The sequence below is a fragment of the Ictalurus punctatus genome, chromosome 5 (genome assembly GCF_001660625.3).
Source record: "Ictalurus punctatus breed USDA103 chromosome 5, Coco_2.0, whole genome shotgun sequence".
NCBI classification, from domain to species: domain Eukaryota; kingdom Metazoa; phylum Chordata; class Actinopteri; order Siluriformes; family Ictaluridae; genus Ictalurus; species Ictalurus punctatus.
In genome coordinates this window covers 5782053-5804877 of record NC_030420.2, presented here as the reverse complement: position 1 = coordinate 5804877, position 22825 = coordinate 5782053, and the positions used below count along the sequence as shown (strand labels likewise).

At 41.4% G+C, this 22825-nt stretch overlaps 1 protein-coding gene across 4 annotated transcripts in view; it reads right to left on the bottom strand.

Annotated features, from left to right (window-relative positions):
* Positions 1-8705: 8705 nt before the first annotated feature.
* Positions 8706-22825, bottom strand: part of pdlim2 (PDZ and LIM domain 2 (mystique)) — a 61947-nt gene continuing 47827 nt past the window's right edge. For all 4 annotated transcript variants that reach the window (XM_017468448.2, XM_053680130.1, XM_017468450.3 and 1 more), the window contains 4 exons: positions 20270-20391; positions 12444-12583; positions 10891-11002; positions 8706-10016 (listed from right to left, as the gene is read on the bottom strand). In XM_017468448.2, the coding sequence (XP_017323937.1) occupies positions 9824-10016; positions 10891-11002; positions 12444-12583; positions 20270-20391 (567 nt within the window). In that variant the 3' untranslated portion in view covers positions 8706-9823. The remainder of the gene's footprint in view (positions 10017-10890; positions 11003-12443; positions 12584-20269; positions 20392-22825) is intronic.

The window sequence follows — 22825 nt, the reverse complement described above, 5'->3', positions numbered from 1 at the left end:
AAGAAGGAAGGAAGGACGGAGGGAAGGAAGGAAACAAGCAAGCAAGAATAAAGAAAGAAAGAACCAAGCAAAAAAGAAGAATACAGGAAGGAAGGAAGGAAGAGGAAAGAAAACAAGCAAGAAAGAAACTAAACAAGTAAGAAAACAAGAAGCAAAGCATGGGTGTAAGCAAGAAAGAAAGGAAGAAAAACAAGAAAACAAGAAGGAAAGCATGGAACCAAACAAGAAGGAAGAGAAAAGAAATGAACGCAAGCAAGAAAGAAAAAGAAACAAAGGAAGAAAACAAGAAGGAAAACATGTATGTAAGCAAGCAAGAAAGAAACAAAAACAGTGATGGGCTTGTCATGGCACTTCCTGTTCTAACAGTTGATTTGTCAGAGCTGCCAGAGAAGAGAAAACACTGCAGTGATTTTGAGCATTATATCCAGTCAAATCCTCACATAACTATGTTTAACATTGTAATGTTTGTTTCATGTTTAACCCCAGACATGTTTTCTACATCATCATCATCATCATCATCATCAGTGTCATGAAGAAAACCTCATCATGCAGAAAACATATCTGGGGTTAAACAAACTACAAGCACAAAAGAGTGTAAAAACATGATGTATAGTTTTAAACCCCAGAATTGGAAATTCACTGTCTATACGTACACACACACACACACACACACACACAAGCAGCTGTACATTAATAATGCCAGAGCGTCACACTGACTAAATCCTGCAGTGTAGATGTGTGCACTGGTCTGGGACTGTTTTAGCAGTTTCTAATGACCTTATAATAATACTCACTAGCCCCCACCCCCAACAAAACTGCTCTCAATTGCATGAACTTAGCTACTCAGTTTAGATCGTAATGTTCGTCTCAGGATCCAGGCACTATGACCCAGCTGGACATCTGCTAGTTGTTCACAGCACCTTGCTGGATCCTCGCGTGCGACCGAACCATCCAATACTGAATTAATGCTTGGCTCCAGTGTGTACAATGCACATGGAGTGTGAGAACAAGAGGAAATCTAATACATGTAACAAACCGATAAGGAGCGAAGTCAGATACACACAGCTTCCTCACGTGCCTATTTCTCACGGCCTCAAACACAAGCGGATAGAACCGCATGATTTAATTAAGGTGTAGCGTGTGTGTTGGAAGACATGGGACATATGTAAAGATGTCCAGTGCACTTGTGAATGGTCCAACCCGGATTTCCTAAAGATTTGGACTCTCCAAAAACGTTTGAAAAGCCCAGTACAAATAAAATCGAATTATTTAAACAAGCAAACATACTAATATACACAACACTGTCAATTACAATATCTTTACTAGCAAAAAAAAAACTACTATTAACATATTACTGCTTATAAATACCATATAATTATAATTAAGTACACCCAAAACTGTATAATTCCATCGCAAAAACAATAGAAACTATTACCGATTATTCTAATGGTTTCCACTACAAATACCATTAAAACCACTAACAAATATAGTAGGTTTTAGGCCATATTCTATTAGGATTTAGTGGTTTGTATCGGTTTCCACTAGACAAACATTCCACCAATTGAACCCAATAGAACACATTACCAGTAGAGACCCACAAGGAACATTATAGTTTCCATTAAAACCAATACAATTCCCATTATAACCATTAGAATTTCTGTAATGGTTTCTATTGTTTTTTTTATTATTATTATTCAGCAGGGAGAATATTGGCTCCAGGCGACGTTTCTTCTGACAGAAACAGCGCAGCGACATACTGTAACAGCTAGCATGTCTTTTTAGCATGTTTGCTAAGAATACTGCTCTTGATTTGAAGTGATGTGGTGTTATATTGTGAGCTAAAATAAACAAAATGCTCCTAAACAAACCCTACCAAAGGGAATTACATGAATTATTGAACGCTCCTTTGTGTTGAGAAGCAATTCAGCTCTAGCCTATTAGCCTAGCGTTCGCACAACTGAAGTAACGCAGCAAGTCACTCTGGGCGCTGAGGGAGTTTGCTAAACACAATAAAGGCACAGAATAGTGACAAAACTCTGTTTTTTTTTGTTTGTTTTTTTTTACACATTGCAAAATCCTGTCATCAGAAAGGAAAACTGTTAGCGTGGCAAAAACAGCTGTAGTAGCCTAGCATCACACCAGTGAAGTGTACAGTATCTCACAGAAGTGAGTACACCCCTCACATTTTTGTAAATATTTGATGATATCTTTTCATGTGACAACACTGAAGAAATGACACTTTGCTACAATGTAAAGTAGTGAGTGTACAGCTTGTGTAACAGTGTAAATTTGCTGTCCCTTTAAAATAACTCAACACCAAAGCCATTAATGTCTAAACCACTGGCAACAAAAGTAAATACACCCCTAAGTGAAAATGTCCAAATTGGGCCCAATTAGCCATTTTCCCGCCCCGGTGTCATGTGACTTGTTAGTGTTACAAGGTCTCAGGTGTGAAGTGCATGTCACTTCAGTTGTGTGATGCTAGGCTAATACAGCTGTTTTAATACAGCTCAGAGCAAGTCACTCTGAGCTCTGAGGCAGTTGGCTAAACACATAAAAGGCACAGAACAGTGACAAAACTCTTTCTGTATTTGTTTTGCCATGTACCAGAACCCTGTCATCAGAAAGGAAAAGTGTTAGCTCAGCACAAACGTTCAGCGGAAGCCATTTTAGTTTCCACATGCGTGTGGAACCAGAACATTTGATATTTATGAGCTGATACCATCAAACTGACCCATAAAATAAAAAATAATAATAATAAAAAAAACAACCCCCCCCCCACAAGTCCACCTTTGACCAAAGGCTTGTTTTATTTAAAACCCACAGCTTTTTAATTTTAAAACAAGATCCCCTTTGATATATACGAGAAGCAGAGGAAGCGGGAAACCTTAGCTCGCATGTGTACACACACACACACAAAACGGAGGCAGTGTTTTGAAAACGTGCAAAAGGTGTGTGCAGGGAAAGCACGAGACGGATGCAGACGTCTGATTGAGGTTGATGTGTGTGTTCTTCGTGCCACGTTCAGACACGCGAGCATGGCCAGTTCATACAATGGAGCAGTTGTATTCTAGCTAATATAGCAGCAGGGCCGCTTGTTGTTGCTGCAGTGTGTCGTGGCTACGTCCCAAACCACATAGTAGCGCACTAAAGAGTGTAATGTAAGCACACCATAAGCCTGCCATGCAAAAATCCAAGTGCCAGCGGCAGGATAGTAGGATGCACTTCGGGATGTAGGAAAAGGTAGCACGGAACTTAGTCCAGAGGTTGTTTTTTTTTTTTTAGAACACACCCACCCACACCACACATCCATCCATCCATCCATCCCAGCAATCCCGCAAATCTTCTTCATCTGGTGCACAGTTTCCTTTTAAAAATGTCACGTCCTGAAACTGCACATTACTTCAAATTGTACTTAATGGCATCCAGACAAACTTTTATGTCGTTCCAACATTCTCTCCCTCTCTTTCGTATCGCTGCCCAGGCAATCTCTCCCTCCGTTCCACATCTGGAGCCCATTCCAGGTGGACTAGAGAAAGGGAACATTGAGGCGAAGGAGGCAGGAGAAGAGGAAAAATAATCCAGTGGACAAGAATGCAACAACAGGCTGGATAGGTGTGAAAGTGCAGCCATGTTGCTTTTGGAAAACCGCCTACAGGAATCGTTCCGTTGCTGATCAAACGTGAAGGCAACACCATCGACACTTCAGTTCAGTCCATCAGCCTGATTTGTTTATGGTTTTTGGGAAAATGTATACAGTGCTGAAGTGCTAAATCTCATTAGTTTTGTAGGTTTTGATCTGTGTATTAATGCTGAGAAGGATGCAGATAACTTGAGAGGCACCAGAGATCATCGTGGTGTTTAACCCCCAATTGAAAATGTGAAGAGTGCTTCCATTTCATTCATCATACAACAAGATGTAGTAAATGCCAAATGTCAATCTTTTGGCCTGCAGATCAGTGGTGTAACCAGGCACTTAAATCAGCAGGGGGATGAAGAAATACACTAAATTACAAACCAAAAAAAATGATCTGGACGATTATATTAATGAGTGTGACGCACTCGCTTTTAGGTGGATTAGAAGTTAGGTGGATTAGTCAGACATTAGAAGGAGCGGCCCTGGCACAAATCTCACCATGTTTATAACACTGCCGTAGAATAGCTTTATGATTCAAATAACATGCTAGTAATAAGGGAAGATGATGTATTGTAAATCCGGATGTTTTTCAATAATGTTCTTCAGTGGTGGTCACCTCAATATCCCTAAGCTCAGAGTGGAGCTAGCTGGCTAGCGACTTTCAAGCAGAAACTAGGAAAATACAGAATCCTGATTGGTTATCTGATTGGCGTTTCTCACCATAGCAGGTAGCCAGGAAAATCATATTAAATGGACGAAGAGATGTGTTCGTTTGACATTTGCGGAGGTTAAATCTGGAGGAAATCTGACTTGTAAGTGACCGTTGCCCATTTATGAACATCATTATAGTACCATTACTGCACGAGACGAGTTAATCGACATGTATATGTTAACCACCCATGAATAAGCATTAGGAACAGGCCAAAAAATATTTCATGGGGTTCAAATCCAAAATCCTTCCAACTACACCTCAGCTGCAGCCATATGCAGTATTGTGTAGTTAAAAGAACAAAAGGTTTAGACTTCTAAACATTCATTTTGCACATCCTTAAAGGGAAAATCCACCCCAAATGACTCGTAGATTAATCCTTATAATTAGCATGCGACCTGAAACCACGTCCAGTGCTCATTTTGTAATGAAACTCTGAGTTGACATTTATTGAGCGTTATTGGTTTCAAAATAATGGTCTATTTTCACTTTGGTGTCCTACATTACCCATAATGTCAACTTGGTAATAGTGATGCTGGTGCAAATTCGTCCATCCATTTTCCACACTGCTTATCCTGCACAAGATCCTATCCCAGGGGACTCGGGGCACAAGTCAGGGGAAACCCTGGACGGGGTGTCAACCCATGGCAGGGCTCTCGCTCTCTCTCTCTCCCCCTCCCTCCCATTTGGAAATGCCAATCAGCCATCAACACATGTCTTTGGACTGGGGAGAAACCCAGAGGAAACCCCAACGCACGCAATCTCTGCGCACACAGGGCGTAGACGAGATTCGAAATCCCAAATCTGGAGGTGTGACGTAAACATGCTAACCACTGATCCACCATGCCCACTAGTAGGAATTCATTTTTACCTAAAAAGAGTGATGCAGCAGCACTTTACTCCTCTTTAGTCTGTCCAGCTCTTTCACCGACTCAACTGTACACCTCATATCAAGTCAGTCAAACAGATCAGCTTCCAGAGCTTCAACGCTCATGCTAATACACCCATCGATGTCACCAGAGCAGTCATCCGATGAACTCTTAACCAGCTATGCCGAGTCTCTGCCGTTACTCGGCGCAGCTGCACCAGAAAATTGAACTGGAACACCGAGTTCAACAGTTACACCAACTTCTATACTACATTTCACGTTGGATTTCTCATCAATATGGACTTGAATGTCGCTGAATGAGAACATTTTTGCTTGTAGGAGCTAACAGCAAAACCTGACCGTTATCGCTTAGGTTTGAGATTGTTGACTTGGGCTAGCACATGTCCCCTTCTGACATCAGCACAACAGACAACCATGAACATCTCGTAGGAATAGCAATAAATACAGCATGGACCAACAAATCAGCACCGGACTTGCTCAACACATCACAACAATATCAATATCAACCTAGTTAATGTGTTGTATGGACGTTTGTTTAGATAAAAACATCATGGAGGCTGTCTGAGACCTGCAGAGACAGAAACTCAGAGTCTGCCCAAGAACTGCATCAGGTTCTCCATCACGTTCTTCAGGACACGAAAGACCAGCCTCCTATCCTAAAATCTCTGTTTCTGGGAAAGCTAATCAATCCGTCTGGTTTTGGAGTGACATCACTTCCTCACAGAGAAACCAACAGGCAGCCAACAAATATATAAACAGCTCTTTGTGAAAACTTTGTTTTGTTTTGAATGTAGTCAGAGATGGAGTAGGAATGTTTGAACAGTGACTTCATGAAAGAACGCTGCCACCTAGTGGTTTGGGCTTGTGGTTGAAGGGCATGGGTTTTGCTTGAACCTTTTTTTTTATTTATTTGGACATTGTAGTGTTGGTGCAACCAGTTGGACACTGAACATGTCCTGAGTGACTATGTTTTTTAAAAAAGAAAAGAAACGTAAAGTCTACTATTAGTCAGGCGAAAATATCTGACCCCTGCAGGAGTGCGAGAGGTCACCAGCTTCACTAGGCTCATTTGTGCAGTGTAGAGGCCTGAGGCTGCAGGAGTCACACATTCCCATTGGGGAGATTTGTTCCTTCCCATCAGGGAGTAAGAACCATCTGATTACCTACCCATTAGGCCACTCAGTGGAGCGCACTTCCTGCTGTTAGATGGAGTCTGAGCACCACGCCTCAATGGGATTTCTGGGAAAAGATTGATTGCAGAGATGCCTGTTAGCACATGTGAGACTCGGACACACAGACAAGAGGGCAGTGTTAAGCAAGCTCGAGATAGCCAATAGGGTTTAGGGCTGAAGGAAGGGAAAGTCAAGGTCGTTCATCTCTGACGAAACAGTTTAAGCCGTTAGCATATAACGTTTTAAAAACGATAAACATAAAACACTGAACTTACTAAATTGAAGGGTGGTTCCATAGTTGGGGCGCAATTTATACCTCATTCATATTCATTACAAATACCAAAGTATGTTTCAGATAAATAACTGAAAACATTAATGAGGTTTTTTTTTTTTTTTTGCCAGTCTCAGTGGCCTAGACCTACACTTTACCTTGAAAAATAGTCATTAACATACATTAAAAATCGTATCCATTAGGTTCCCACGACATTCACTCAACTTTGTTAGCTATACTGTACGCATTCATTCCTATGAAACATTTGGAAAATCCCATACAAAATAGTCATGTTCAACAGGAAGGTGAATCATTTGAATGTCCTGAAGATCATGGGAAGAAGAAAGGTTTTCGCATCCTCAACATACTGATGCCGTGATCAGGTCACTAAACTGAAAGGATTCATTTAACACACTACTTTTAAGCAAATGAATAGAGTACCTTTAACGTCTTCATGGCATTAGTACGAACGCTGGAAAAATAGAAAAGTCGACTTAATTGAAAAGTTAAAAATTGAGGGTTAGGTTAACCCGAACCCCGGGTTAAGTGAAGTTGAGAAAACTCAAAAAAGCTGTGCAGCAAGTTGCCTTGATATTTTAAAGTTGTTAAATTATGATGTTTTTATTTAAACAATGAATGCTAGTTAACCACATTTTGTCCATTTGCTAATTCTAGGTTAAAAAAACAACACAACTCGGCACTATTAATCATTAAAGAGCGAAATGCAGCCAGTATCAACAAGGAAGCTTGATAAAACGCACTACTGTTGCCTGAGATGGGTTAACACGTAATACATGATCTTCCTATATTTAAAATGTTGGAAAATATAGACATCTATTTTTAATGAAGTTTAATTTAAGTTACAATAGCACCCCGAATTTGGAATCCAAACTGCAAAGGAATTTGCAGGACTAATCTGTAGGGGGAATAAAAGGACTCACTACTAGTGAACCACAAAAGCATTAGTTTTAAAGTCATCTAGTTTTTAAAAAAGTCCTTCTCTCATAACTTTCTTTATAGAAAATGAGAATGCATGCTAAAAACAAGGATACATTCAGACAGAGGCAGGAATATATATACACACAGAAATTTTTTTTTTTTTTTTTTTTTTTTTTAAGTCTACCTCTTCCCCATTACAATGCCTCTGTGGCCCTCTAGTGATCAAATGATTAAAAGCACTGGATTCAGCTTTCATACACTCTCCAAGTAACAATGAATTACATCTAGATTTCACAAGCTACAGAAGCAATGTCATGTGACTTGGCAATTAAGCAAGACTTAATAATAATAATAATAATAATAATAATAATAATAATAATAATAATAATAAAGATTAACATGCCAAAGAAGAAAAAAAAAAGTGATAAAACAATCCAAGCAATTTAACTTTCAGTTTCGACCTCGGTGCAAAGAATATCTTTTGCGTGTAGTACATCATAAATACAAGATTGTTCAACCTTATTCATTCATGGTATTTGGCAGAAGCTCTTATCCAGAGCGACTCACATTTCTCTCATTTATACAACTGAGCAGTTGAGGGTTAAGGGCCTTGATCAAGGGCCCAACAGTTAAACTAATTCTACTGGCAAATCCTTTTGGAATAAAACAAACCGTACGGAAAAATTCAACGTTATGCCTTGAAATTGTGCAAGTAACCACACCAGTGACATCATGTGTATAATATGCGATGAATAAAACCAGGCTGTAGTGGCCGCCATGGATGCCGCACGCTGTCCCAGGAATCTGCAGAGAAAGCTCTAGGAATCAAAACAATTAACAAGCGAACCATCTCACGAGTTCAGCTGAAATAATCAAACGGTTGCATTTCTGTTTCCCAACTTCACATTTCACGTTTCTCCTGAAATAATACTAGACATTTATATAGCGTACAGTCGTCTCATTTGAAGGAACGTACAGTTCAATCACTGTTAACGTGACCATCGCTGGATTAAAAGCTACGAAACCAAACCGAGCCAGCAAATCCGAGGCTAACGAGCCCACGCAATAAGCATCCGATCACGCCATCATTTACATCAGTAAGTTTTATATTTGAAAAAGAAAAACAGGTGAGGAAAGCACAGCCAACATTATAATTCACACCATCGTTTTTTTATCAGAAGTCATCCATCAAACAAAGTCACCAGTGGTGGAGTTCTGCGTGTATGGAAATGTGTCACTTGTGTGAAGGCCAGTATTTAAAAAACAAAAACAAACAAACAAAAAAAAAAAAACTAGCTTTATATTCATTCTCTCACTTTGGTCATATCATCAAAGTGATGTGTACCCTATGTCAATTCTGACATGCATGGAAACACACACATACAACCCTGTCCACCATCATTCTCTATATATTTAACCACTGGAAGAGAAAAACACTGATATTTACACAAATATGTTATTACTAGTATTGCTTTGATATACATTTCCCTTGTAGATGGGGAAAAAAAAAAAAAAAAAAGTAAATGAAAAAGTGATACATCAGGGCTGCCCAAAACATTTTAAAAATAAGTCAAGTCAATGGGCTGGAATGTGATCCGTGCATACGACTGCTGCCGGTTTCTGTTGATCGTTTTGGGCCACTGTTCGAGCAGCCCTGAGTTAAATGGATGTGCTTATACAAGAACGTGTGTTTGTATGCGTGTTTCTGTATATTATATATGAACGGGCAAAATACTTTCAACTGATAAATCGCTCAAAAACGTAGGCTACGTTAAACTTACGCACACAAACACACAATGGAAACCAGTCCCGTGTGAACTATACATTTTTTTTTTTTTTTTTTTTAAATGATGATTATTATCGCATGAAGCAGATCCCGAGTTCGTACATTTTCGTGAAACCCAACCGAACATAGAAAGACGTTTACATGAATCCGTGGGAATGAGATAATGTATACGGAAACAAAAAGCCTAATACAATGTGAAGAACTGGCAGGCATGGTTTAAAGTGTAGGATACTCGCTGTACTGGTTTATACACCCCCTCGTCCCCTCCCAGAGTCAACAGCTAGCACGCTTCACATACAGCTGAAGAGGTAGAGGGCGGGGTCTTCCTCTAAAGCAAAAAAATTCGAGCTGTGTGTTCTAAGCAGGTTTCTCAGAGTCCGCTGTGCTCTCTGTGCTGTAATGAGTGAGGGAGCGCAGGACTCAGTGCTGAGGGGAGACGTGGTAGCGGTAGCCCGCACCGGGCCCCTGATAGCGTTCGCGTGCATGCTTCTCGCAGAACAGCTCGTTTTCCACCCAGAAGTGGCCGCGCATCTTCAGGTTGAGGCCGCAGTCTGTGCACGTGTAGCACTCGGGGTGGCGGAAACGCTCGTCCACGATCCTCACCGCCTGGGTGCTGGAACACAACCGAATTACACGTCACACGTCACGTTTGTGTTTTTGATACATCAGCTTTAAGCATTAGCTTCGAGTTACCATATTTTTGTCATTTTTCCCCCCTTTACAGCAACTTTTTGCTACAGATTTTAACGATTTGTTAATAGATTTTTGGACACTCAGATTCTCTTACGTAAGGAACGAAACATGACACGATGTGCACGCTGCTCTAGGAAAATAACCAACGATACGGTGGTGTGCTGCAGCTTAACCCAAAGCATGGTTAGAGTTCCAACCAAAGTGTTTCATTCCTTTTATACCGCAGTACATTTTACTGCTGAAAGAGGAAAACATTCATGTATTTCTATCCAAATGTAACCGCCATTGTATGCAGTCATTTAAGTAAAGGGGAGATTTGAGTTTAAGCTTAATCAACCACAACGACTTTTCCTATTCCCTTCTCAAGAGTGCCAATAATTCTAGAGCTATTTATATTTGAACCTAACCCGGTACTACTGCATGCACACCCTCACACCCATAGGCGTGCTTCTTCTTTTGTTTTTTTAACAGCATAACAAAAACACCTTCACGCGCAAACCCCACGTTAGTCAGTATGAGATTGCCGCAGTGATCCGGTGTGGATTCTCGCAGGTGTATAAAACCATAAAGACAAATGAATTAAGAGGACAGCACTACCCCCAGGCTTAACCATCAGTATGTGCTCGATTACCCACTTATTAATCTCTAATTAGGCAATAAAATTCTCACACGACAGCAACAAGCCAGGACACGACGTGCGTTTTGGTGCTAATGTCCTTTGTGCCGCGTGTCATGACTCGTGTGTTGCTGTGTACGTTTGCAGGATGCAAACGGTAAGCGCTAGCGACTCTTACACGATGTTGTTGCCACATTTTTCACAGATGTGGTATTTCTGCACTCCAGCGACAGGCGACACAGGCTTCGGTGGGTTCGGCGACAGCTTCCCTGGAAACCTGAGAGCAGCCTCTGTTTAAACATAATAAAATAAAAAAAAAAAAAGAAATAAAATCACAATTCAACTAAAGCCTAAAAAGTTATCACACTTCTTTATCATCGTGTCGAAACAGGTGAACTGACTGAACTTGCTTTTATACCGGTACACTTTGCGAGCTGATTAGAGATGCTAATGATTAATCAGAAAGGTCGACTGCTCAGAATTCAGTCGACTACGTTATCAAATTCAGTCTTTCAGTCAGATAATTTAAACAAACAAACAAGAGTTCATCTTCATCAGATTCGATTCTACACAAGCGGGTGCAATGTAATTGTTGAGCAAACGGTGCAGTGAGAACCTCGGTGCCAATGACGAGCAACAGGGGCATGATTTCATGAACTTCGATCTTTGTCCAAAAAAACAACAACAAAAAGAACAAGAAAAAGACAAGCGCATGTAATATCTTAACTGGGAATCAGTGGTCCACTTAAATGCTTTTGTAGCATCTGTAACAAACTGAGTATTGTATTCACTGATGCACGAACACACCTGATTAAAAACAAATGGAAAAAAAAAAAAATAAATAAAAAATACTATGAAAGCCCTTATTCATCATCGTATGCCGTGTATGACAGCTGAATGACTAAAATGTTAAAATATGTCTATTTTCTGTCAAACAGTTTCATGATTTTTTTCCACGACAAAATCAGGACAGTCTGTTTGGATCCAGCACTGAAACGCTGGAACGCTCGAGGGCCTTGAGGCAGAATCGTTTTGTCACCATAATAAGTTTGATTTAAAATAAAGACGTGAAACGAAATATTTCAACTGTGAATCAGTGTTCTGAGGAGAACGCAACCAAGGATAAATAGGACGCATTTCCAAAACAAAAGTTTCTTTGAGCAGATACACACCGAGAATAAACAGCTCTGAGTAATAAAATATGCGTCGGTGGCCTATCTCCCAGGGACAAATTATTTTCTAGGGTGGTTTTGGAGTGTAGACGCTTGAGGATTTGAATTTGGATGGTTAAATATGTCCGAGGGCATTACGATGTCTGATCGTGTAATGTGATCGTCTCTTAAACTGGTGAATCAGGTCCTAAATGGGGGGATAATTTCAAATGCAAATATTCCCAAGTGTCTACTTTTTCTCCTCTCGGGCGATCTCCGAGACCTCTGACGTGCCAAATAGAGGTTTCTGCAGCACAAAGGCTTTATTGCTGCACAGTCATGAGGTGAGTGTAAGCAATGGCCACACACATGCAGGTCAAATATTCGTCTTGACTTCACAGATAAGAGACGTACGTTAACACTCTGATCATTTAAACTTGTTTAATGACCCATTTGGACAAAAAGGTTGCAGTGACTTAGAGCTTTGTGTCCTAATTTTTACATGTCGGACTAATTTGAAGGTTTCTGTATATTAAGGAAGTTAGGAATTGCAGTGTGCGCGAGTACGGGTGTGTTTTACCTTTCTCATCCGCCTCCAACACCTCTTGCAGCATTTTGAAGGTGTTGGACTGGCGAGGAGCTGCGCGGGACTCCTTGTTCTCCTGGATCATCTTGTACACCTCCGATTCACGATCGAACCGCTGCATCGCAAAGTCCGAGCTAATAGACAGGGACACGGGCACAGACAAAAAGGTACATAAAAACATTAGGACCCTAACCCAGACAGCTCAGTATCAGTACCAGCGGTGTAGGCTTACAGCTGAAAGTCATTCATGATGGACATTTATACTGTTAAGTTTAAACAGCACTGCCGCTACATTTAAGCCAAAAGGAAACGAGTGCTGTGGGAGAACAGGATCTTAAACAGTGATCTCATAACCCCATCAACATCAACTCCGGCGCATGGAAAAGCCTGCACGCCTGCAACGTTTCTGCTGCATGTACAGTACAGACTGCAGATCAACAGGGTACGCACTGATAAGAGCTCTATCTACACCTTACAGACAGACTGGTATTCATAATAAAAAAAAATAAAACAAACACAACTAAAAATACATTATGAAAGAAAAGCCTGTGAAGGTCCTGGGAAAAATCAACCGAAGATTTATTTATTTATTTATTTTTTACCTTTTCTATTCATTAAAAACTGAATCTCACCAATAAACCTGGCTAATCATGTGGTCAGTTTGATGAAGCAATCAGAAGACAAAAATGCTAGAAAAACACTCCAGTCTAGAACTTTGTATACAAACAAACAAACAAATAAATAAATAAAAACACATTGTGATTGAAATGATTTAAAGATGGGTCTACACTGCTAATGGTAACAAAAACACTGAGTGGGGGGGATAAGAAATAAAAAGATCTATTTAAAATGTTCTCCTCACATGATTTTGCGGTTGCCGTGGCGTCAGTGCGTCTCAAATGTGGGATCAGCCGAAACGTGTGCCCTTTCCTCCAGAATTTCTACACTTGTTTTTATAAACTATAAACCATAAAGACAGACGATAACGATAACTATGAAATAAGGGTCAAAGGTTGCTGTGGCTACACGTGAATACCGCAATGTTTACTCGTCCTGCTCTGGTATAATCCCAGTTGTCGAGTTTCACGTATGAAGACCAAAGTCTGTATCAACTTTTTTTTTTTTTTTTTTTTAATTATTATTATTTTTTTCTAAGTATGCACTGATTCAAGGAACAAACCAATCATCTTCAAGCATTAGACCGTACACTCTGGATCACGCGGACATTCTTCATCTGTTCGGTCATCGCAAAGATAAGAAAAGAGTGACATGAGACAAGCCATTAATGTTGTAATAGAGCCATTAGTAAAAGAAGAAGAAGAAAGAAAAAAAAAGTTCATTCAGTGTTCTCAGAAAAGAGAAAAGCACAGGTTCTGTAATCACTGCTTGGCCCCTTTCCTTTGAAAACATGCATTTGTTAAAATCCATTTCCTCCCATGTTTGGAACAAGAGCCCTTTGAGAAATGCCTGAGAACAGCCTTCTAACTCCAGCACTAATTTGATGCTAAACAGAAGTGAGGTTAGAGAGATACTGCATTGTTCTGCCCTCACGGTCACGCACGTTATGTCTGTATTAATATTACAATGACAAAAAACAAAACGACAAAAGAAAAGAAAAGAGATACCACTTGTTGAACAAAACCGTCTGTACTCGACGACCTTCATTCCTCGTTTCCTGAAACTCTGCAGTGTGCATAATGTTTGAGTTTCATGTCGTCACCTGCGGTGCATGTGCAGCTTGGAATGAATCTTGTACAAGCGCAGCTACGTTTCCGCATATTAATGTATTAAAAGGGAAAATAAAGATCTGCTAAACAAGTGATCGTGTTTGTCCGTCTTATGGGCTGAACTTTTCACTTTTCAATAAACGGTGAAAAGGAATCGTTTTTGAGGATGACTCTTCCAGAACGTCTCTTACGCTGTCTATTTATCCTGTTGTTAAAAATCTAGCTAGCATGGCAGTGTGCAGCACTGCTTAGCCAAAAATGAAATAGCTCCTTCAGTTCCAGTGGGTTTTCAGTTCTATAAACATGGTAAATGGTCTGCACTTATATAGCACTTTTTTTTTCTTTTTAACCATAGCGGTTTCAAAGCGCTTTACACTGTGTCTCATTCACCCATTCACACACACACACACACCAGTGGTAGCAGAGCTGCCATGCAAGGCGCTAACTTGCAATCGGGAGCAACTTGGGGTTCAGTGTCTTGCCCAAGGACACTTCGGTACGTGGAGTCACGTGGGCCGGGAATCGAACCGCCAACCCTTAGATCAGTGGACACCCCGCTCTACCATCTAAACATCCCCTGTGCAGGGAAACAGAGGCGGTTTGGGTCTGGATTTCGAGTCTGGAGCGACGGGGATGCAGCTGGAGACGAAAGAGACGAGAACTACAAGACTAAGAAATTTGATTGGATAGAAAATAAAGAGGTAGAAGATGAATTTTGATTGGTATTTGGACCGATTGGTAACTGTCCAATCGTACACCTTGACACTGTAACAACCCGAGTGTGGGTCTTAACAGGGATTTAAGCTGTAAGCCTGATACACATGGAAAAGCCTGTATGCCTGCAAGGTCTCTGCTGCACGTACAGTACAGACTGCAGATCAACAGGGTGAGGACTGACACCAGCTACACCTTATAGTCAGACTGGTATTCATAAAACAGCGGTGTGTTCACAAGTGGTATGTTCTCTCAATCTTCCCAACCTGAACCATAAACCTGATGGCACACCGATTCTTTCCCACTGTGGCTCCTCCATTACTCATGAGCTGGACTTCGAACGGCAGAAAACGCCAAGACGTGATATTTCTCCTCCACATGACTACGCTCTCTCCCTTCATCCGTCACTCCATTAACTCTCCTTTCACGCTTCTGTGCTTAACAGCAGGTTTTAGGTGATGCAAATGGAAGTGAGGCAGAGTGCGTGTAGTTTGAAAGCGGGAAAGTGAAAGGGGGCGTATGAGCGCTGATTAGAGGCGGTCGCAATTGCTGGCGAATTTATGTGGCACGTTTACGAGCGCTTTCTTCAGCGCTGTACCGCTGAAATAAAACTGCAGGTTATGGTTGGTGTAAATTCCCAAACACGTGCAGGGGACTAATTAGAACGATATAACGAGTATGCTACCGCCTCTCCACAAAGAACAAACAGCCTGTGGCTAACACACACATACACACGCGCTGTGTAAACTCGTTCAACCTGATCTTAAGCACACGACTGGTTTTAGTTCGACAGTATTTAACTAAACACATACGGACACAACCTCCTTTTTTATTTTTTTTTCATGGTATTGGCTGACCTACGGGGGCCGGGGGTGGAGGAGAGGAGGAAACCACCACCAAACTTTTATATAGCTTTATACCACAGTGCTGTTGAATTCTGGATTCTGATTGGTCAGAAGGTATTGATAAATTTTCTAATTTTATTTATCTTTTTTCTTTTTGTTTGTAAAAAACAAAAACAAAACACCTGGTGTATAAAAGCCTTACTGGCACTTTCGACCAAATCTCCCAGTCACTCAGGATCCTCATGACCCCACTGACACCATTCTGCATTACCTAAATACTTCAGTAAAGCTTTTGCCCGGTTTAAAACACACCAAGGCAATCGCTCTTCTCAGAAATGCACAGATTCAACTGAGAATGTAAAGCACTAATGCTTTTAGCAGGTGATCCTTTATAAATCATCATGAGCACTCTTGTTGCTACTCTCCAGAGGAATGTAAAAGCAGTGAATGTTATGGTGAGGACCAGTATAAACTCGCTAATATTGAAATCCTCATGAACGTGTGTGTGTGTGTGTGTCTCTGTGTGTGTATTTTCTGCTGCTGTGGCTCCAGAGACAGACGTTGATTGCGTGAGTGGGCGTGGTCATCATCCCTTGAAACCTGAACAATAATTAGCCAATACTTTGCATATTTGTGTATGCGTCCTCTGGAAGATCTAGCTGATGATAACATGGAATGAGAAACCATCCTGAGACACGTACAGAGTGAGATCAGAATGTTAGAATGAGAGACCAGAAGCAGGAGGGGGTGATGACAGACAAGAGAATGCACAGAAGAGAAGACTGACAACATGATGACTACTTCACTCGTGTGTGTGTGTGTGTGTGTGTGTGTGTGTGTGTCACGTCCACCACACAAGAGCGCATCGACATAAACCTGAGATGTGAACTGCAGCTGGAACTACTATACGAACTGCTGCTGGAGACAATTAAACACCTTCTGACCAATCAGATTTGAGAACTCATCAGCACTGTGGCATAATGTATAGAACCGTGTAGAGAAAGAGTCACAAGATACAGACATCGGAGAGATACGAACGCTAGAGAGAGAATAAGAAGATTAGCGATTACAGAGAAACATATATAGATAGAAGGTTATATATAGATTAGATAAAGATGAGCTAAAGAAAAAAAAAAAAAGAAAGAGAGAAGAGAGCAATTTAAGCAACATTAGCGTAGATGGATAGTTAATGAGATGGATATAGAAAATAGAGATATCTACAGACAGTGATATCGGTCATATAAATAAATAGAGATACATATGTAGAAAGATAGGTGTGTATAGATAGATAGATGGATAGATGGAGAGAAATAGTGGAGATAGTTACAGATCTAGACAGATACATGGGAAGATAAATGAGATGGAACGAGAAATTAGAAAGATAAATAAATGGATAGGCAGGAGGATGAGATGGGCTGTAAATCTCCAGATTGGACACAGCCATGTTCTGTGAAAAATGCCCCAAATTGAATCCAGATCTGCAGACTCCAATGTTTCCCCCCTTTTTTCGTCTGCGAGACCTCCTGAGCTATCCCTTTCCTCTCCTCTCGCTCCTCCACTCGCTTTCTGCCCTGAGGTGGTAAGGTACAGCACTGAAATGCCCAAGAACATGCACACTCGCATCAATACCAGAAGTGATGGCAAGAACGGCCCAGTGAGACAGAAAAAACAAAAGCATCCAATACGACTGATCAGGAGCTCATGCAGTGTGAGCCATTGTTCTGATCAAGTCTGGAGGATTTCTACCGTCCTGCATCCGCTTCAGTCTGCATGGTTGTAATCTCGTGAACACACACACACACACACACACACCTAGCTAAAGAGGCTTCAAACCAAACCCAGTCAAAACAGATGACCGCATCAAAGCATGAAAAGAGCCGAGAGACGAGGAGCCAAAAGAAGTGCTAGGACTAACTCTGGACACTTCAGGAATAGTGTGTCTTTAAACCTGTGCTGAATGAAGTTACACACTTACCTCAAAGACACCGAGCAAATCCCTTACAGCTAGCACCGAACAGCCTTCAGTGGCAACCTCACACACATACACACACCTAGAACTAACCAAGAGTGCACACACAAATGTGAGCTTAAGCTCATTTACACACACAAACACAACACACACCCCTTTGCTGAGCTAAACGGGGAGTTTCAGTCTAAAAAGGTGTGTCTCTTGCGTAGGCTCACTGTATAAAAGAGGAGGACTCTATATGATGGGCATGGAGGGGGTGGAGCTGGACGAGTGTGTGCCACAGGAAAGTGTGTGTGTGTGTGTGTACACAAGTGTGCATACACAAGTGTGCATGTGTGTGTGTAAAAAGAGGACCAGTTAGGGGGAAGAAATAAATAATTCCTTTTAGTTGCACAGAGAGAATGAGTCACAGAAAAAGTGTGAAATTACACACACAGAGAGAGATAGAGAGATAGATAGAGAGAGAGAGAGAGAGAGAGAGAGAGAGAGAGAGAGAGAGAGAGAGAGAGAGAGAGAGAGAGAGAGAGAGAGACAGAAAGAGAGCACAAACAGCTACAGTCTCCTCTGAAAGTATTGGAGTGGCAAGGCCAATTTTTAGTTGTTTTTTTTTTGCTATAGACTAAAAGACGTTTAGGTTTGGGATCGGAAGAGGAATACGAGATGATGGACCAGAATGTTTTAATTTCCTGATATTTAGATCTAGATTTGTTAAACAACTTCGAACATGGCAACCCACATATTTTCCCCTGTGATTAGAAATATTTGAACATGTGACCGACCGGTGTTTCTTGTTGCCCAGGTTTGAGCCCTGGGTTTCGCCTGTGAAGACTGCATTTATTATTAAGATAAATCAACATGAAGATCAGCGAGCTGTCTGTGGGAGAAAAGCAAGCCATTCTGTGGCTGAGAAAAAGAGGAGAAATCCATCAGAGGCATTGCACAAGCATTGGGCATAGCCACTGCAACAATGTGACGTGTCCTGATAAAGAAAACACCACTGGTGTACTGACAACCAGACATCGAACAGGTCGGCCAAACAAAACAGCAGCAGCAGTTGATAAACATTGTGAGAGCTGTGTAGAAAAACCCAAAGAGTCAGGGACATCAACAACCTCCTCAGGGCAGGGGTGAAGGTATCACAATCCACCATTCAGAGAAGACTTCAAGAGCAGAAGTACAGAGGCCATACCACATACCACAAGATGCACACCACTCATCAGCAGTAAGAATCAGAAAGCCAGATTGGAAATCGCAAAGAAATACAGAGATGAGCCACAAAAAAACTTCTGGAACCAAGATGAACCTCTACCAAAGGGATGGAAAGGCCAAAGTGTGGAGAAAGAAAGCATCTGCTTATGATCCAAATCATACAAGCTCATCTGGTCATGCATGGTGGAGGTAGTGTCATGGCTTGGGCTTGACGGCTGCTTCTCACTACAGGCTCACTAATCTTTATTGATGATGTAACTCATGATGGTAGCAGCGGAATGAATTCAGAAGTTTACAGGAACATTTTGTCTGCCACTTTACAGAAAAGTGCATCCTATCTTATTGGGAGGAACCAAAACACACTGCCAACTCAACAAACGAATATGGGGTGGGGGGGGAGTGGAAGGTTTTAGACCGGCCAGGTCAAATCACTGCATGATGCAATTATTGCAAGCAAGAGATATGCAATCAAATATTAAGTGTTATTCACTTGAAGACTTTTGCTCACCTAAAAAATCGGATGGTCTGCCACCAAAAGGTACAACGTTCTAATTTGTTCAAACACATCTGGATGTAAATATCAGGAAATGGAAGCTGAAATTTTGATCCATCATTCATCTTGTGATGTCAGACCCAAACCTATTTAGTGTATAGCAAAACCAAGAGACTTGGCCCTGCCGTTCCAGTACTTTCAGAGGGGGTTGTATGTTCCGACCTGTCTGGGGGTCTGACAGGACCCAGAGACAGAGGAGCTGAAACAACAAGATTGTGTGTGCGTGTGTAAGCGAATTAGCAGTCACGGGCCAAAATCACGCATGAAGCCACAGCACCGAACCAGAACACGTGCTATGATTTATGGAAACATTCTGAAATCAAGTGAGAATTGAAAAACTCAACATACACCCTAGGGTTTAAAAACAGGAAATCTGTGTGGAACGTGGTAACAGCAGGTCAGAATGAAAGGAATTATTTATTTGAAGTTCTAGGAACGTTCTTCATTTCTTATCTGGAATAGGACCGGAAACTATTTGGGTGAAAGTACATACCAAACATCACTCGTACAAGGATGCATACATCACTCATACATGACAGGATAGGGGATAGGAAGGAGACAGTTTTGCTATTGTGGGGACATTTGGTTGGTCAACACTAGGAAAACTACTTTTTCTTTATTTTTCTTTTTAAAAAAAAAAACATTTATGAAAAATGAAACAAATAAACAAGCCCTAAAGGGCTCCTTTCGGGTACTGTGGTTCAGATTAGATTCAAGTGCAACATGGCGTTAATTAGCTGCATTAGCAAGTCAGTCAATGGAAGGGCCTCGCAAGGACAGAATGACTAAACGTCTGCGTGTACCTGTTGCGGCGGGGGGAGACGGGTATCTCGCGCTCCATCGGACTGTGTGGCGAGTAGCGTTCAGGAGGCGTCGGAGTTCGACTGGACGCAGAGTTGCTGCGGAAGTCCGCCGGGGAAAACTCCTGAAACCCCACAGAAACACAGCGTGGTTACAATCTGAACTGGCTGAGAAACAACTGAAGACATTCCTTAACACTCCGTCATTTCAGCGGTCCTATGTATTCTAGACAGAGTTTATAATGAGCTCCGAATACACTTTCAACCTAGTTATTCACGTCTCGCTCTACTTGGTACGATCGGCTCGGGGGCTCGGAGAGAAACCTAGACCCGTCTGGGGAGGCTGAGGAGCAGTTTGGGAAACGCTGGTTTAACTTTCCAGCCAGCCGTCATCATGTGCCATAACGTTTAATCAGTTTTCGGTTTCAGCAAACAAGCTGGAGCGAATGATGAAGATCAAAAGGAATGTGAAGCAGTGACCTAATGTAGCATACTGACATCAGTCTATATTAACATTAATAATACAGAACTGCTGAGTGTGTGTGTGTGTGTGTGTGTGTGTGTGTGCGCGTGCGCTTGTTTATATCTTGGTCCCCACAATCATAGAAAGCTAACAGATTTGACATTTTGCTTGTCCCTACTAAAAAACTCCCCCCCCCACTAACTCCATAGACAGACACTTGATTAGAGATGCCAGAGCACATAATGGGGATTGAACAAGAGTTTGAGAGTGTGTGTGGATGTGTGGTTTCGGGGGGGGGGGGGGGGGGGGGGGAGAGTTAGTCGTCTGGCTGTTAAGCCAAAATGATCTTTTGTTTCCTGAGGTTAAGTTTAGTCTCAGACAGCTCATTATTAACTACAGTAATACACACAAGTCAGTGGAAACAATGTGTAACACTTAGAGCAAAATGAGTGTGTGTGTGTGCGCTTCGTTAAAGCAGATTCCTTTACGTCAGGCAGACATATGCTGAGGTGAGCTTTCACGACCTTTCTCTGTCACATAACAGAAAAGAAAGGTTCATATAAAGCGGAGATGAGGTAAAGAGACAGGTGGGAAAAATGAGCACAGTTATTCTCACACACACACACACACACACACACACACACACACCTGCCCCCTGGGCATTAAACGTTAATCTCTGCTTCAAAAGATGAGTAAATCGGCTTATGATCCTGACTAAAGCTTTAAGCGCGCTCGCTGTCATCGGCTTTGTGGGCCTCAGTGAGAGTGAAAGCTTGTCTGCATTCCTGGTATTTAGCACTGCTATTCGAATCAAGCCTACACTGTAACTATACACACACACACACACACACACACACACACAGAGCGTCCATGCTCTCACACACACGCACACATGTGTAAGCGCACTTATCGTGCCAGTTGGGCTAGTGTCTGATTGCTATTTATATCAGCGCTGGAAGCGATTGGGATGAGATGACTGAGACGGGGCTCGCTCGCTCCCAGATGTTTGGCACTGGAGTTCATCATGGCTGGTGCTCACATGTCAGCTCTGGGTTCAGAGTGCAGTTGCAACATCTGCCCATTCCAGCTGCACACACGCAGACCTGATGGCAGGGCATATGAGCATGATCGGCTGTATGGACACTTCACCAATCGTGTTTGGTCCGAGATGAACTAATTAATGATGGTTGACGGACACACACACACACACACACACACACACACACACACACACACACACACACACAGAAACAGGAAAGAAACACTGAAAAGTTTTGAAAATGAGAATTGCAAATGACCAAGCTGACCACTAGAGGGCAGCCTCTGTAGCTGAACCAGCACTGAGAAATGGAGTACTTCAAGAGTTTTAAGAGTAGTCACTTTCAAAAATATACTTTAAAAGTTGTACAAAAAAAAAATATATATTTTTAGTGGCACGTAAAGTGTTACCAGGTCGCGCTTTACTGGTCTGCCTCTACAGAAAGAGTAAAAAAAAAAAACGAAACAAATTACAACACAAACAAACCAGCAATCCATTGCTAGCAACAAGTAACGAGGCAAACAAGCGTACTTCTGTTCTTCCAGTGATCCGTCATCTACACAATAGCTAATCATTTTGTTAAAAGTTAAGTATCTATGTATTCAGTGGCAAAAATACATATTCAAATACCTTATTCTATTTTTAGTTCTCTACATCTCATCTACTGAATGTGTTTTTTTTTTTTTGCGGCTAAACGACTGTTGATGTAGAAAAGGGGCTATGAATAAACGTAATTATCATATAGCATACATAAACGTAAAGCTTTGATTTAAAAAATATCCATACACAGGGTATCCCGAAAGTCCCCATACATACGGGACTACGTTTGCCAGCAACACGCTGGTTGTAGATTTTAGAAGACATTTTGCTAAAAAGTTTTAATTTCCCCTATGTATGGAGACTTCTGGGCACCCTGTAGAGTAGCAAAGTTACTATTAAACATTAAATGTGATGCATAACACACAAGAAGTGTTTTTGATTGGAGTTTGGATTCGAACGCGTCTGTGCCACGATCATCAAAATGGTAAATATGCTGGATACATGGTGCACGTTGTAG